At 39.7% G+C, this 15,129-nt stretch overlaps 2 protein-coding genes across 2 annotated transcripts; one reads left to right on the top strand and one right to left on the bottom strand.

Moving 5' to 3' along the window:
- The first annotated feature begins 1,762 nt into the window (after positions 1-1,762).
- LOC139389895 (ras-related protein Rab-27B-like) lies at positions 1,763-5,550 on the top strand. Its single transcript, XM_071136911.1, has 6 exons — positions 1,763-1,810; positions 3,156-3,336; positions 3,602-3,687; positions 3,905-4,008; positions 4,252-4,375; positions 5,191-5,550. Exons 2-6 carry the CDS (start codon positions 3,181-3,183, stop codon positions 5,375-5,377), a joined length of 657 nt encoding a protein of 218 aa, XP_070993012.1. The 5' UTR covers positions 1,763-1,810; positions 3,156-3,180; the 3' UTR covers positions 5,378-5,550.
- Positions 5,551-5,809: 259 nt separating this feature from the next.
- On the bottom strand, positions 5,810-14,901 carry LOC139389893 (alpha-N-acetylneuraminate alpha-2,8-sialyltransferase ST8SIA3-like). The gene is made up of 4 exons (XM_071136910.1): positions 14,269-14,901; positions 13,327-13,449; positions 12,603-13,160; positions 5,810-9,336 (listed from the first exon to the last, which is right to left on the bottom strand). The coding sequence occupies exons 1-4, from the start codon at positions 14,427-14,429 to the stop codon at positions 9,054-9,056; spliced, it is 1,125 nt and encodes a 374-aa protein (XP_070993011.1). The 5' UTR covers positions 14,430-14,901; the 3' UTR covers positions 5,810-9,053.
- Between the last annotated feature and the right edge of the window lie 228 nt (positions 14,902-15,129).

Raw genomic sequence — 15,129 nt, forward strand, 5'->3', positions numbered from 1 at the left:
CCAGCTCTCTGCAGGTCATTCACTAGGTCCCCTCGTGTGGTTCTGGGATTTTTGCTTGTGATCATTTTGACCCCACGGGGTGAGATCTTGCGTGGAGCCCCAGATCGAGGGTGATTATCAGTGATCTTGCATGTCTTCCATTTCCTAATAATTGCTCCCACAGTTGATTTCTTCAAACCAAGCTGCTTACCTATTGCAGATTCAGTCTTCCCAGCCTGGTGCAGGTCTACAATTTTGTTTCTGGTGTCCTTTGACAGCTTTTTGGTCTTGGCCATAGTGGAGTTTGGAGTGTGACTGTTTGAGGTTGTGGACAGGTGTCTTTTATACTGATAACAAGTTCAAACAGGTGCCATTAATACAGGTAACGAGTGGAGGACAGATGAGCCTCTTAAAGAAGAAGTTACAGGTCTGTGAGAGCCAGAAATCTTGCTTGTTTGTCGGTGACCAAATACTTATTTTCCACCATAATTTGCAAATAAATTCATTAAAAATCCTACAATGTGATTTTCTGGATTTTTTTTCTCATTTTGTCTGTCATAGTTGAAGTGTACCTATGATGAAAATTACAGGCCTCTCTCATCTTTTTAAGTGGGAGAACTTGCACAATTGGTGGCTGACTAAATACTTTTTTGCCCCACCTTATAAGATCAATGTGTCACTCAATGAATGTGGTCATGTTGCAGGATTTGAAACGTGTTCTCTGGAGTGATGAATCACACTTCACCATCTGGCAGTCGGAAGAACAAATCTGTGTTTGGTGGATGGCAGGAGAACGTTACCTGCCCGAATATATAGTGCCAACTGTAAGGTTTGGTGGAGGATGAATAAAGGTCTGGGGGCTGTTTTTTATGGTTCGGACTAGGCCACTTAGTTCCAGTGAAGAGAAATCTTAATGCTACAGCATACAATGACATTCTAGACAATTCTATACTTCCAAATTTGTGGCAACAGTTTGGGGAAGGCCCTTTCCTGTTTCAGCATGAAAATGACCCCGTGCACAAAGCGAGGTCCATACAGAAATGGTTTGTCGAAATCAGCATGGAAGAATTTGACTGGCCTGCACAGAGCCCTGACCTCAACCCCATCAAACACCTTTGGGATGAATTGGAACCCCGACTGCGGGCCTCATCGCCCAACATCAGTGCCCGACCTCACTAATGCTCCAACATCTTGTGGCTGAATGGAAGTCCCCACAGAAATGCTCCAACATCTAGTGGAAAGCCTTCCCAAAAGAGTGGAGGCTGTTATAGCAGTAAAGGGGGGACCAACTCCATATTAATGCCCATGATTTTGGAACGAGATGTTCAACGAACAGGTGTCCACTGACTTTTGGTATGTAGTCTAGACCTGGTATAAAAATGATGTACAAACGGTGGGTGACACAATACATGTTACCCCCACATGCCTCCCCACAAGTTCACCTCAAGATGATGTCCTAATGCATTAGAAAGGGAAAAACTCAGTTTAGAGTATTAGCCAACTTGTTGAGATTCCAGAGAAATAAGAGGGAGAAATGACTTTTAGGGGTGTTTACAAAGCTCCCAGTTTGCTGAGTTCCATTGAAATCCACATAAGAACACATTATTTGTAGACAGGGCCGCAATCCAGTTATTAAAGAGCTTTTTTCCCCCCTGAGAAATACCAGAAAACACAAGGTCTGTGAACACCGCACTCTGTGGTTATTTTTTTTAGCTGGAAACTCCTCCCTTATAGCATGTGAGAGGGGGAAAGGTTCAGGCAATAGCTATGTGTTTGCCAAGGACTGGTTGAGCTCCCTGAATGGAAGTTGGCAGTACCTCTGGCTAAATCGGTAAGATTGAATTTATTTGTCGTTTTTCTCCAATCTTGGCAGAGTGAAGTTCGTGCATTTTGTAGCAGCATCATTGAGTGGCATATTGGTTTACTCATCTCCAGGCATTTCATCAGGCATTGTATTGTCTGTCACACTGTATTGTTGGGGGCATTATAGTTGGCCTACATTTTCTGAAAACGCATTTTGAGACGTTCCTTATGTGCACAATGGCCATTTATCTCCAAGAGAATCTGCATACAGATTAGTTTGTTCTATGGATAACTTGCACATTCTCTGCATACAAAATAAATATTGTCCAATGTCTTAAATATTTCGGGCATCACAGACACATGCCATTGAAAGAATTTAATCAGGCCTACTTTTTCTCATCTTTCAATAAAGACACCAGACAACTGAGCAGAAATATCATATTGATAATCCACACTGGAAATGAGTCAGCATTTTCATATTGGCATCTCATTCCTTTTTCAGTGCCTAAGGAATCTGAGACAGGCCATTTCCAAGTATGATTGGAAATAAAACATTTAAAATAAACTACAAGGTTGTGCTTTTAGACTGTTCCCAACACAATAATGGATCAATTGAAGTCCGCGACGGTAATGATGTGAAAATGTCAACATCCCTTTTGATATTTTCTTCCACTTGATTGTCATACACATACTACAAGATGCTTTGTCGTGCTGTTACCCAAATAAAGAGTTACCGGTGTAACTGAATGAGCTACAGGAGCCCAAGGTCTTTCTGCCCTCTTTGTATTCTGTCTCTGTACTATTTGAGAGTGTACTGTATGTAGACAATGAATAGAAGCCACATGTTTAGAGCTTTTTCCTGCAGCTCACACAGGACAGCCACTTGACCGCTCATGTGAAAGCTGGGTCGAGTCATGTGCCTGCTCTGCTCTGATCGGCTTTTAATGACTCGAGTTGTGACGGTCTACGAAGCCCCTGTGATCATGAACCCCCTGACTGGGGATTTCAGCTGTGTGTTAGGCCAATATTTGCCTCTTTGTTCAATCCTTTTAGGGCACTTTGTAGTATACTGGCTATATTTACAGTACTATACAATGAAATTACAATAGCCTATATATGTATGACAGTTTCAAAGTATATTAGTTAAGGGCACGAATCAAGCCATTAATGTCTTCTGGGAGACCTGTATTCAATTTTCTGAATTCCTGGCAATGTAATAGTAATTCCGCTGTATTCATTGTTGCTGCATTAATTGTAAGTGTGGTGAATGTACCACCATTCACAGTAATGTCTGTAATGTCAGTTATGGCTATATTTGCAAGTAAGATATGACTATAATAGCCTACATACAGTACTTTGGTTTCATATTTTAGGGCAGGTTTGGCACGAGGCTGCACAATGACGACTGATTGGGATTACGACTACCTGATCAAGCTCTTGTCATTAGGGGACTCTGGAGTGGGGAAGACCACTTTCCTCTACAGGTACACCGACAACAAGTTCAACCGCAAGTTCACCACCACAGTGGGAATAGACTTCAGGGAAAAGAGAGTGGTGAGTCGTGCTGCTTTACTTGTGTGCAGCCCATGACATTCCTTTCAAACACATCATTCATGTTCAGTCATCCTTGCTCCACACCAGCTTCCAATGATAATGTGGTTATACAAATCCAAATGTTGAATGTTGGATGGAATAGTAGGGGATCAACTCACAATAAAAAATAGAACATTTGTTGAAAACATATTCCAGAGCCAAAGAGCATGCCTTTGGTCCCAGCTCTTGAGATGACACTTATTCTACAACTGTCTTGTGTCTCCAGACGTATTTGGGGACTGGCTCTAATGGAACGACAGAGAAGACTTTTAAAGTGCATCTACAGCTCTGGGACACAGCAGGGCAAGAGAGGTAGGCCACAACAAGCAGACAGTACATGTGATATCTGAACTGTCCTGCTCTGCAAGTCTGTCACATTTCACGGTATTTGCTGTTTTTCTAGGAGTATACTGTATTTAGAAATTCAAAGGCAATTTTGTATCATTGTTAGATGAGCATTTTCAATGGTATAATCCATATCCATAACGTTACCAGTGTTCGAACATTGTTGTAATTGTATAAATTCCAGGTTCAGAAGTCTCACTACAGCCTTCTTCAGAGACGCAATGGGCTTCCTTCTTATGTTTGATCTGACCAATCAGCAGAGTTTTCTGAATGTCAGGAACTGGATGAGTATGTCTCAGCACACGTATCTTCCAAAGCACTTAGATCAATGTCAGCCTATAGTCAGTTTGAATCATCCATTTAGTAGAGCATGTAAGTACAGTACCACATTGATAGTGTATTTTACGTTGTATTTGGCATTATTGTAAATGATCTCAATCTAGCAGGGTAGGTTACTGTTTGTGATTCAAATACTAACTTACATATCCATCAATAACTGGAATTTGATTACCTCTTGTTGTGATTGTTCAGGTCAGCTACAGGCAAATGCCTATTGTGACAGTCCAGACATAGTCTTAGTTGGCACCAAAGCAGACCTCAAAGACCTGAGAGATGTACAAGGAAAACAAGCCAGGGACCTGGCGGACAGATATTGGTAAGTGAGATGGATACCTGCTTGCTCAGGACAAAGTTCTGCTACCTCTGCGAAATGTGATCTGACCATTGGCACGGCTCTCTTCTCCAGCGAACCTCCATGAACTGAGGGTGTTTGAGTTCATAGTTTTAGCACAACTGTAAAGCATTCGTACCAATCTAGAGCAAATGCCCCAAACAGAAGGAGTACTATTGTACTTGAGTCAGTTAGCTACTACCATCCACTCTATAGAGCCTCTTCAGCATCTTTAAAGGCCCAGTGCAATCAAACATGTGATTTCCTGTGTTTTATATATATTTCCACACTGAGGTTAGAATAATACTGTGAAATTGTGAAAATTATTATAATGGCCTTTTAGTGTAAAAGCTGTTTGAAAATACTGGCTGAAATTTCAGCCTGTTTAGGTGGGATGGAGATTTGGCCTGCCTTTTTAATTCACCAGGTGGTAAATTGAGTTAATAGACCAATAAGAAAGAGAGTTCCAAACCTCTCTGCCAATAACGGCTAGTGAAATGTCCCCCCCTCCCCACTCATACAACTCCCAGACAGTCTGAGAAATTTCTCTTTGCTAAGAAGATATTTTTGCTTATTTCTGACCATTTAAATTAAAAACAATCACAGTAAGGTACTTAATTGTTACCCAGAATTGATTTGATATTAAGATTACAAATGGCTGCATTAGACCTTTAAAATAAAAATGACCCTATTAGAAATAAATCACAATTCAACTGAACGTTGTGGCCTTCATCCATTCATTAATAATCACTATAATCAGTATAGTGTTCAGGTTAATAAGTCCCTCCCTTTCTCTCTAGTGTACCCTATTTTGAGACGAGTAGTGCCACAGGGGATGAGGTAGACCAGGCAGTGACCACTCTGCTGGACCTGGTGATGAGGCGCATGGAGCAGAACACAGAGGGGCCTGTGTCAGAGGCTGCCAATGGGAGCGCAGTCATTAACAAAGTGGCCGAAACCTCCACCAGCAGGAAGTGTGCCTGTTAGGATGTCAGCCACATTTCATGTACATGTGGTTGGCTGCATTCAGAATGAAGGACCATTCATTCAAATGTGTAACTATTGCATCATAGGAGTTTTATTATATTGGAGAAGTTCAATTTTCCCATCCAGTATTTTAAGGATGTGTATTATCCTCTTATGCAATAATGTGTGTTTATTTTTGGATTGATAACTGCTGCACTGGCTATTTATTCCCAACCTGGTCAGTATTATCTTCAGTCTGTACTTGTGATGTATGTTATTGACCAGAAACAAGCAACATAACACACAATCCAGTTTTGTAACATTGTAAAATGATTAAAAAGTAAATAAAAGCACCATGTGTAGATCTCAAGCCAATATTTGTAATATGACTAGGCTTTGTGTGATTCTAAATGGTTAAATACTAATCAAAAGTGTTTGAAGAAGAGTCGTATGTAAAAAGTATGTTTCTTTTTTATTTGACACATTGAGGCATCGATGGAAGGAAAATGCAGGCACATACATTTATAATTGACAATATATAATCCAAAACTGATTATGCAACAACTCATTCACAGTCATGGTTACATTTCTTATATATGAATGAGAAAATCTATTATTGTGTTACAAACATAGATAGCAAAGTGCATTACAGGATCCATGAGTTCTACTGTATACGACAAAGAGCACATTTGGTACTTAAGCTTGATTATTACTGGAACAAAATTGTCATGCACATTTAAGAAAGTATAGAAAATGTTTAGAGGTCATAAGTACTGACAGAAAAAAATATGAAATTGTATTAAAACCTAAGTCTTAAGAATAAATGCTGTCATTTTAAACACAATTAATGTTGGTTTTACCAATAATTGCCTTTTGACATGAAAATGGCTGGCTGCTTTGATGACTTATCAGTTTGTTCTTATCAAATAAATACATGCAAGCACAAACTGGGGTGATTTGCAATCCGGGATTCTGTTAGTACCATTCCTTTTGAACACAAACGCGTCTGCACACACATTGGACATTTTGCTCTAAGGAAATGTGGGGGAGCATACATTCTCTTCATTTATGTGAGTAGTACTGTAGTTTTCTTTGGAGATGATCAGTACATGGAAGCATTTAAAGGAGGACATTCATAGAGGCATTATAATTCAACAACAGAACCCATTAGACAAGACATAAAAGGCAAATATACCACACAACTACCCAAGTGTTTTCTATGTCAGGAAATCATTTGACAACACATCAAATAAAAAAACATAAATTGAATGAAATATATTGTCGTACATTGGTTGCCATACTTAAGCCAACATTTTAAATCACATCACATTCAGATAAATGAGTATCTCTTGTTTAATGGGCTTTCTTTGGTGTATTTACTTTTAAGAAATAAACATGAGTGAAAATATTAATCTAATTTAATCTAAAATCGAATCTACACGACCAGGGTATGGACTAAGAGTAAACTACTACCTAACAAATTAATGGCACATTCGTATCATATATTTGTGTCATAATAATGACAGACAGTACTATGATGGGGGAAAAAAACGGTCTGTTCTAAAATACTTCTGTGAGCATGACACCCATGGTCGATGTAATACTGACTAACTTGTCTTTTAAAAGTACCCATAATCTGGTTCATGAGCATAGTAAATCTGAACTCATACGAAAAATGTTTTAAGGTAAATTCCTAAGATTTTCTACCCCTGCTCATAAGGGCAATCCCATATCTTGTGCATGACATGTACACTATGACGAAACCCTCTGTCTAATAAATACAGCCAACTTGTGGTGTTTTCACCAACCTCACCTCCTTCCCAATGTGAGCATGTGCTGTGAGTCATCATGTGGCTATCATATGGTACCGTTTGAGCAAAGTCAATGTACAGACATCAATGGTTAAATCCTGAAAGCTACAGTACCAATCCATACCCAATCCTCTAACATAGTGGAGCTTGACTTGATACAGTATATGTTTCATGTAACACTTTGTTGAGGAGAGTAAATATAATCTAGAGATATAAAAATAAAGTTACATTAGTTCTTTAATTGTCAGAAAGGTAAAACAAAGAATTTTGGTCCCAGTGGTTTGATAGGAATTTCTGCCTTAAAACAGCTTTCATACAATGTTTCTGGTGCTGTTTAAATTAGAATATCAGCACAAATAATTTGTTCGTTTCTTACATGCAGTGTCATTCAATAGTGTATCATGCTCTTTGTACAAGGTGCTACAATTATTCAACAAAACTTAATTTCTCTGGATGATGTCTCAAAGGTCAAAGTAATGTATACACCGAGTGTACAAACCATTATGAATACCTTCTCTTTCCATGACATAGACTGAACAGGTGAAAGCTATGATCCTTTATGGATTTCACTTGTTAAATCCACTTCAATCAGATCAGTGTAGAGGAAGGGGGGGAGAGACAGGTTAAAGAAAGATTTGTAAGCCTTGAGACAATATTAGGAAAGCGTTCTTAAAGTTTTCTACACACAGTGGATGTGGTGAAGACCTTGTGTTGATACATGGGTCATAACATGAGTTCTGTGTTCAGTGTTTGACTAAAACAAAAAAAATGCTGTTACGGTATGCACCCCACAACGTAAAGACTGGTTGATGAAATTCCTTTTCCCTTTAGCACCATGGTGTTCAATGGTATTTTGAAAATAGATAAGAGTTGAAGTCGTATGAAACTAAAAACAGAATTCTGACACTTTTTCTGAATGTTTTGTTCAATTTCTCAAGAACAATTCTTAAAGCGGGATGATAACAACAATATATATACTTTAAAGTGTACTGTAACTAAGCTCAGTCTATGGCTTGGTGTTGGAATGTAGATTATTCATTCGCAAATTTAAATATTACCAGAGCGATCACCAGAATCTCAGTAAAACAGTGGGACTGTGGCTATCGCTACAGTATCTTTATCTAAATAGGGCAGCAATTATATACATTAAGGGGCATTGTAAACAAATCTCACTGCTACAGTAGTTAGCAGTGCAGTGTGCTGGCTGGGCCCATTGGCTGTCTGCTGGCACCTGTGGTACTTCACTGTAGCTAAAAAGGGATGGAAAATAGACAGTGTCTCTGCTTGCACCTCAGTGGGAGCATTTGCATCTGATAAAAAAACAAAAAAACATTCCTTCTCTTAAATCCTTCCCTGAGACTAAGCAGTGATATCAAAAGAACAATCAAATCCCTTTGAAATAAGGCTTTAGCCTAATAATAATTATGCCCCCCACCTCACCCCTACATTCTGGAAAAAACTTTCGTTTGGAAATAGTGATTATTTTTCATAAAATGTACGTGTGTTGTATTGATCTATTTATCCCAATAATTATGATAGCAATGCAAATAATGTGATGTGAAATATTGTATGATAAGTACTATGATAGTGTGACATAATATATTCAGCATCATAATGACATCAACCAGTAATCCACATTTGAAATACTGTGCCATGTTCCTCGCAACCTAAAGTGTGAATTACATACCCTATGACGAAGCTGAAAGGCAAGATGCAGTGGTGGTATGATGGTGTGTTTCTGGAGTGAAAGAGTAATACATCTTACTACTAAATCATGCATTGTCTGCTTCGAGTCGCAAAATATGTTACGTGAGCGCAAGGTCAGCTGCTGTGTTGGAGCTCCACCAAATTAATTTCTTGACGCACTGTCACCAAGGCTGGAATGTCTAAGAACAGTGTGAAAGGCTCAGCTTGGTCACACCTTCTCCATGCATCTTGTAAAGCAGCTTAAACTCACTGGGCAGCTGGTGGGTCTCCTGCCACTTGGTGGTGAACTTGGTTCCTTTCTTGTCGTAGTAGTGGTAGGGCAGCTCCTTGCCTGTGTTGGGATCCCAGCCGAAGGGCCAGAAGCCATACAGATGGATCTCCTCACACATGGCCGAGGCCAGAGTGTACATGAGGATACCAGTGCTGAGTCGCTTCGGGGACAGGTTCTTGGTCTTCCAATATCTATGGGGGAAAAGTAAACACTTTTTGGACAATGAAGTGTTCGACAGATGGCAAAAAAGACAGTCAGAAAAAATCATACGGAATAAAGTTTTGAAGTGTCTGTCCTATATCTAAGCGATATAAGAAAGCTTAAGAAATATTTTAGCTTTTTTTTGGCACACAACTACCTCCATACTTCCATTTGTGTTACCTTCAGACAATTCCCATGACACTTGTGTGTGTCATAGAGCAAAACAGAAAGTCCCCCCTTTCCATAGTGGGGTCCTATTAGTTTTGTAAGCCAAACTGTTTGGACGCTACAGATGTTTTCATTAAAAGATCGATATTCGGTATGTCTCATGGGCTGACAAACACAGCTGTAGCTCGGCCACTTTCCGGATATGTCTAGCTTAAACTGACAGATTTTGATGGAGTTTTTTATTATGTTACTTAGATAGACTCTTAAAAATAACCCAATTCGTTTTTTTGGTTAACTCAGCACTGGGTAAATATTGGACAGAACCCACGGTGGGTTATTTTGACCCAGCCAGTTGGTTTGCGTGAATAACCCAACATGTTGGGATGTTAGGATTACCCAAACATGGGTTAATTTAACCATCAGTTGGGTTTTATTCACTTTCATGATGGGTTGACCCAGCAGCAGGTCTTTTTTTTTAATGTAATCCTTATTCTTTTCAGAAGGTATGGCTTATTAAGGGTGTAGCTTTCAGATAGTTATTTTTGGTCACCCATGAGAGTAAATGTCATGCCTGTTCATTTGTTCTGTTCTATTCTATTACATGTTAAGATTGTACAGTGTCATTTTAAATGTTCCTTAAATATTTTTGGATATTAACATTATTAATTACATATTGTAATAAAGTGGTAGCTATCTCAACACTGGAACTTACATAGGTTCTTCAAGATGGAATCCGCAGTAGTGGGAAACAGCGCCAGTGGCCACCCCACCACCAATGTTTTGTTTATTTAAATTTTTAGATTGGAGGAGCTTTGCACAGCATGATAAAAATCATATTGTGCTCTTCTATCTCGCATCCAATAAAAAAAAACGTATTTGCTGTTGTAATATCACAAACGAATGTGGCTGTTTCACCATGAAGGACTCCAGCTTTAAAGGTCCAATTCAGACATTTTTATCTCAATATCTAATCATTTCTAGGTGTCAGTTAAGTACCTTACTGTGATTGTTTTCAATAAAAAATAAAATACAAATAAAAGCTTCCTAGCAAAGACTCTAGCAAGAATTGTGCTAGGACTGTCTGGGAGTGGTCTGAGTTGGGAGCGTAAAACACAAAACTAGAGGTCAACGATTATGATTTTTCGACACCGATACCGATTATTGGGGGACCAAAAAAGCCTATACCGATTAATCTGACAATTTTTTATTTATTTATTTGTAATAATGACAATTACAACAATACTGAATGACCACTTATTTTAACTTAATATAATACATCAATAAAATCAATTTAGCCTCAAGTAAATAATGAAACATGTTCAATTTGGTTTAAATAATGCAAAAACAAAGTGTTGGAGTAGAAAGTAAAAGTGCAATATGTGCTATGTAAGAAAGCTAACGTTTCAGTTCCTTCCTCAGAACATGAGAACATATGAAAGCTGGTGGTTCCTTTTAACATGAGTCTTCAATATTCCCAGGTAAGAAGTTTTAGGTTGTAGTTATTATAGGAATTATAGGACTATTGCCCTCTATACCATTTGTATTTCATTAAACTTTGACTATTGGATGTTCTTATAGGCACTTTAGTATTGCCAGTGTAACAGTATAGCTTCTGTCCCTCTCCTCGCTCCTCTTTGGGCTCGAACCAGCAACACAACGATAATTAGCGCGCACTAACTAGCTAGCCATTTCACTTTGGTTACACGAGCCTCATCTCGGGAGTTGATAGGCTTGAAGTCATAAACAGCGCAATGCTTGACGCACAACGAAGAGCAGCTGGCAAAACGCACAAAAGTGCTGTTTGAATTAATGTTTATGGAGCCGATGTGAAATGGCTAGCTAGTTAGCGGTGGTGCGCGCCAGTGGCGTTTCAATCGGTGACGTCACTTGCTCTGAGACCTTGAAGTAGTGGTTCCCCTTGCTCTGCAAGGGACGCAGCTTTTGTGGAGCGATGGGTAACGATGCTTTGAGGGTGACTGTTGATGTGTGCAGAGCGTCCCTGGTTCACGCCCAGGTCGGGGCGAGGGGACGGACGTAAAGTCTATACTGTTACATTTACGCAGCTGGTTCTGTCTACCACCGCTCAGTCAGATTATTAGGACACACTAGATAATATCTAGTAATATCATCAACCATGTGTAGTTAACTAGTGATTATGATTGATTGTTTTTTATAAGATAAGTTTAATGCTAGCTAGCAACTTACCTTGGCTTACTGAATTCGCGTAACAGGCAGTCTCCTTGTGGAGCGCAACGAGAGAGAGGCAGGTCATTATTGCGTTGGACTAGTTAACTGTACGGTTGCAAGATTGGATCCCCCGAGCTGACAAGGTGAAAATCTGTCGTTCTGCCTCTGAACAAGGCAGTTAACCCACCGTTCCTAGGCCGTCATTGAAAATAAGAATGTGTTCTTAACTGACTTGCCTAGTTAAATAGGTATGTAAAGGTATATAAAAAATGGAATACAAAAATCGGCAAATCAGCGCCCAAAAATACAGATTTCCGATTGTTATGAAAACTTGAAATCGGCCCTAATTAATCGGCCATTCCGATTAATCGGTCGACCTCTACACAAAACTAGCTGTTATTGGCCGAAAGGTTTGTGACTCTCTTTCTTATTGGTCTATTAACTAATTTCCTGCCTGGTCACAGGCCAAAACTCCATCCCACCAGGCAGTTTTGGCAAAGTGCTCTTTAAGGAACACAAAACCTCTGTAAGCCTTCTGTGAGCCTCATAAAAACTTCAAACTGCCAGTGTTCAACCTTAACATGCAGTAATAATACAACAGAACAGATTAACAGGAATAACATTTACTTTCACAGGTGGCTATCTGAAAGCCACGCCCCTACTAAGCCACGCCTGCAGTCTATTTCAATAACCCAGCATCAATAACCCAGCATTAAAACCCAACCTTGCTCTTTTAAAAGAAAACAACCTAAGTGACCCAATGCCTACAACCCAGCAGTTGGGTAATTTTTGTGTGTACAGTATGTAGGAACAATGGTGTCTGAAAGTGAGAACAAAACCACCAATGACAGTTCTGATTCCCAGAACTCTGGCACAATAAACTCAGTCTCTCCATACTCACTTGTTGACATCCTGCATGATGTTTCCAGGCCAGGCCAGCTCGATTTTCAGCTGCCCCTTGTGCTCAACAAAGAAGTCCACCAGGGTCCGTGTGACGGTGGCCGAGGTGTGGAGGAAAAATGCAGGGATCCACAAAATGGCCCCCTCCAGCTTCTTCAGGTTGAGGAAGAAGTTGTTGCGGTCCTGGATGGTCAAAAGGTTGTTGTAGTACCTCTCCAGGATGCTGGGGTTAAAGGTGGTGAGGTTGGTCTTCCGGCCCACATCCTTGTAGTAGGAGTCGGTAGGGGCGAAGTTGCAGCGGAAGATAAAGTCGGCACTGTCGATCTCTGGCCCACAGTGACTGCCTGTCAGGATCCCACTGTTACCCACCACGGCACACACGTTGTAGTGCTTGTTCTGGATGGGTGAAGCATCAGGAAGCAGTGACTTCAGGTTGTTGCTTATAGAGAAGACATACTTGTGACTGGAGTAGTCGAAGTGCATCAGCTGGCCGACGCGCACACCATTCTTGGTGAGGGAGAAGTTGTTTGCCACATCAATGTAATGGAAGATCTCTTTCCTGAAAAGTTGTAAACAGATCAAAATATCAGCTCACAGCTGCTGTTTCAACTAAATGCAATGTTGCAATGTAGCCAACTGCAAACGACAAATAAACTGAAATGTTCTACTAAACACATAAACAGTATTCTGTTTAAACCGAATAATAATAATAATAATAATAATACCTTTGCTGATAAAAAGCTGTCCTATTGAATTTCCATTTGGAGGGTTTCCCTTGCAGCTCCTCGTTCAGAGCATTGGTTAACGGGATGAAGGATGGGTCCAGGAAATTCATGGCAAACTGTGACCTGAGAAGAAAAGGGTTTTCCTTAGTAAAGAGCTATTCATATTGTCAGCATTATTGTCAGCATGTCCAAGCCAACTCATAGCATGCATTCATGTGTGGGCTTGTAACAGTATAGGCACAATAACATCTAGCAGCACCTTGGACTGTCAAAGTATACTGGTGGCGAAGTCAGATGCAGGAGAGCAGGAGTTTTGTGAACAGGCGCACACTTTATTCAGGCTGGAGTGAACAAACAGACGGACGCAAACTGCGTCAAAACCTCCTGCAAAAAGGCAAAAGTGCAACGCGCGAAAAAACACTCACCAAAGCTAATGTACCAAATGAACATACGTGCAAAAGCACGGAACATGGAAACATAGCCTGGCGCGTCACAATAACCACATAACAATAAACAATATATATATATATATATATATATATATATATATATATATATATATTTGGGGGGGGGGGGGGGGGGCAAAAACCTACTGTCGATGATTCTACAGTTGAAATGTCATTAAACATTTAATGTAAGGCTAATTAATTGAGGCAGGGGTTTGCATTAGTTAGGCTACTTCCGCTTGCAGAGGAATTATTATTTATTTTGATGATTTATTCAGGCCCTGATTCCTCTAATACATTTGGCCATATAATGCCATAGCCTACAGAACAATGTAGACATAATCAATCATAAAGATTACGTTGGAAAAAAAAATACCGCGTGCGCCTTGTCAGAATGAAATAAATCACATATTATCGGACCATTTCAGGATTTTTACATGCGTCATATCAAAATAAAAAAATGATGAGCTTCCAAATCTTGGTTTAGCTTACTCACCGAAATCCTGCGTGGAACATTATCCGTGGTCCTCCCATATTGTCATTTTTTGTGGAAGAGAAGATGCTGTCCTTTCTAATGGACACATAACTTATTAAGGATAAAATGAGAAGAGCAACCATCAATATGACAAGACCCAGAGCGTTTGCGATGCGGACCATCTTGGAGCGTTTTCATTCCTTGAATAATAGCGATGGAAATGTGCCAGCCTTCATCACCTCGATTCTAGATCTTGATTTTGGCTATACATATTCGTATTATGACACAAAATAAACATGCTTTCCAATGTAAAATGGACGGCAAATATGCAATGTGGTTGAAATGGCAGTTAGCGATTTGTCTTCGTGCACTCACATCATCCCTGCTGCCTTGCCTTGCCTTTGCGCTGAACTGAATTCTCTCCAGGCAGCCAGATTAATACCATTAGGGCGATGCATCTGAAATTCACGTCAATGTATCAATCCAGCAAAATTCTCACCAGTCTCGGCTACGCAACCTCTCCCCATTAAATCATTTCACATATTCCGGTGCAAATGGAGAAGTGTTTGTTGAGCCCAGATGAAAATATGACTAAAAGTGTCATGACTGTATTACACCTCCGTGGTTTAGAGATGGGAGCAACAAACGTAATGTGTTATGCATACCATCGAATATTACTTGCTGACTGTACAAAATACTGAATCACATAATATTTTGCAAATGTGGAAGCCTGATCAGCATCTGAATAAGGGATGTCCCTACGAATACTAAAGTACATCTCATTAACAGTAGCATATCAGTTTAAAGGTCCAATGCAGCCGTTTTTTTTACGATAACAAATCATTTCTGGGTAAAAATTAAGTACTTTACTGTGATTGTTTT

This window comes from Oncorhynchus clarkii, chromosome 30 (genome assembly GCF_045791955.1).
Source record: "Oncorhynchus clarkii lewisi isolate Uvic-CL-2024 chromosome 30, UVic_Ocla_1.0, whole genome shotgun sequence".
Lineage (NCBI taxonomy): Eukaryota > Metazoa > Chordata > Actinopteri > Salmoniformes > Salmonidae > Oncorhynchus > Oncorhynchus clarkii.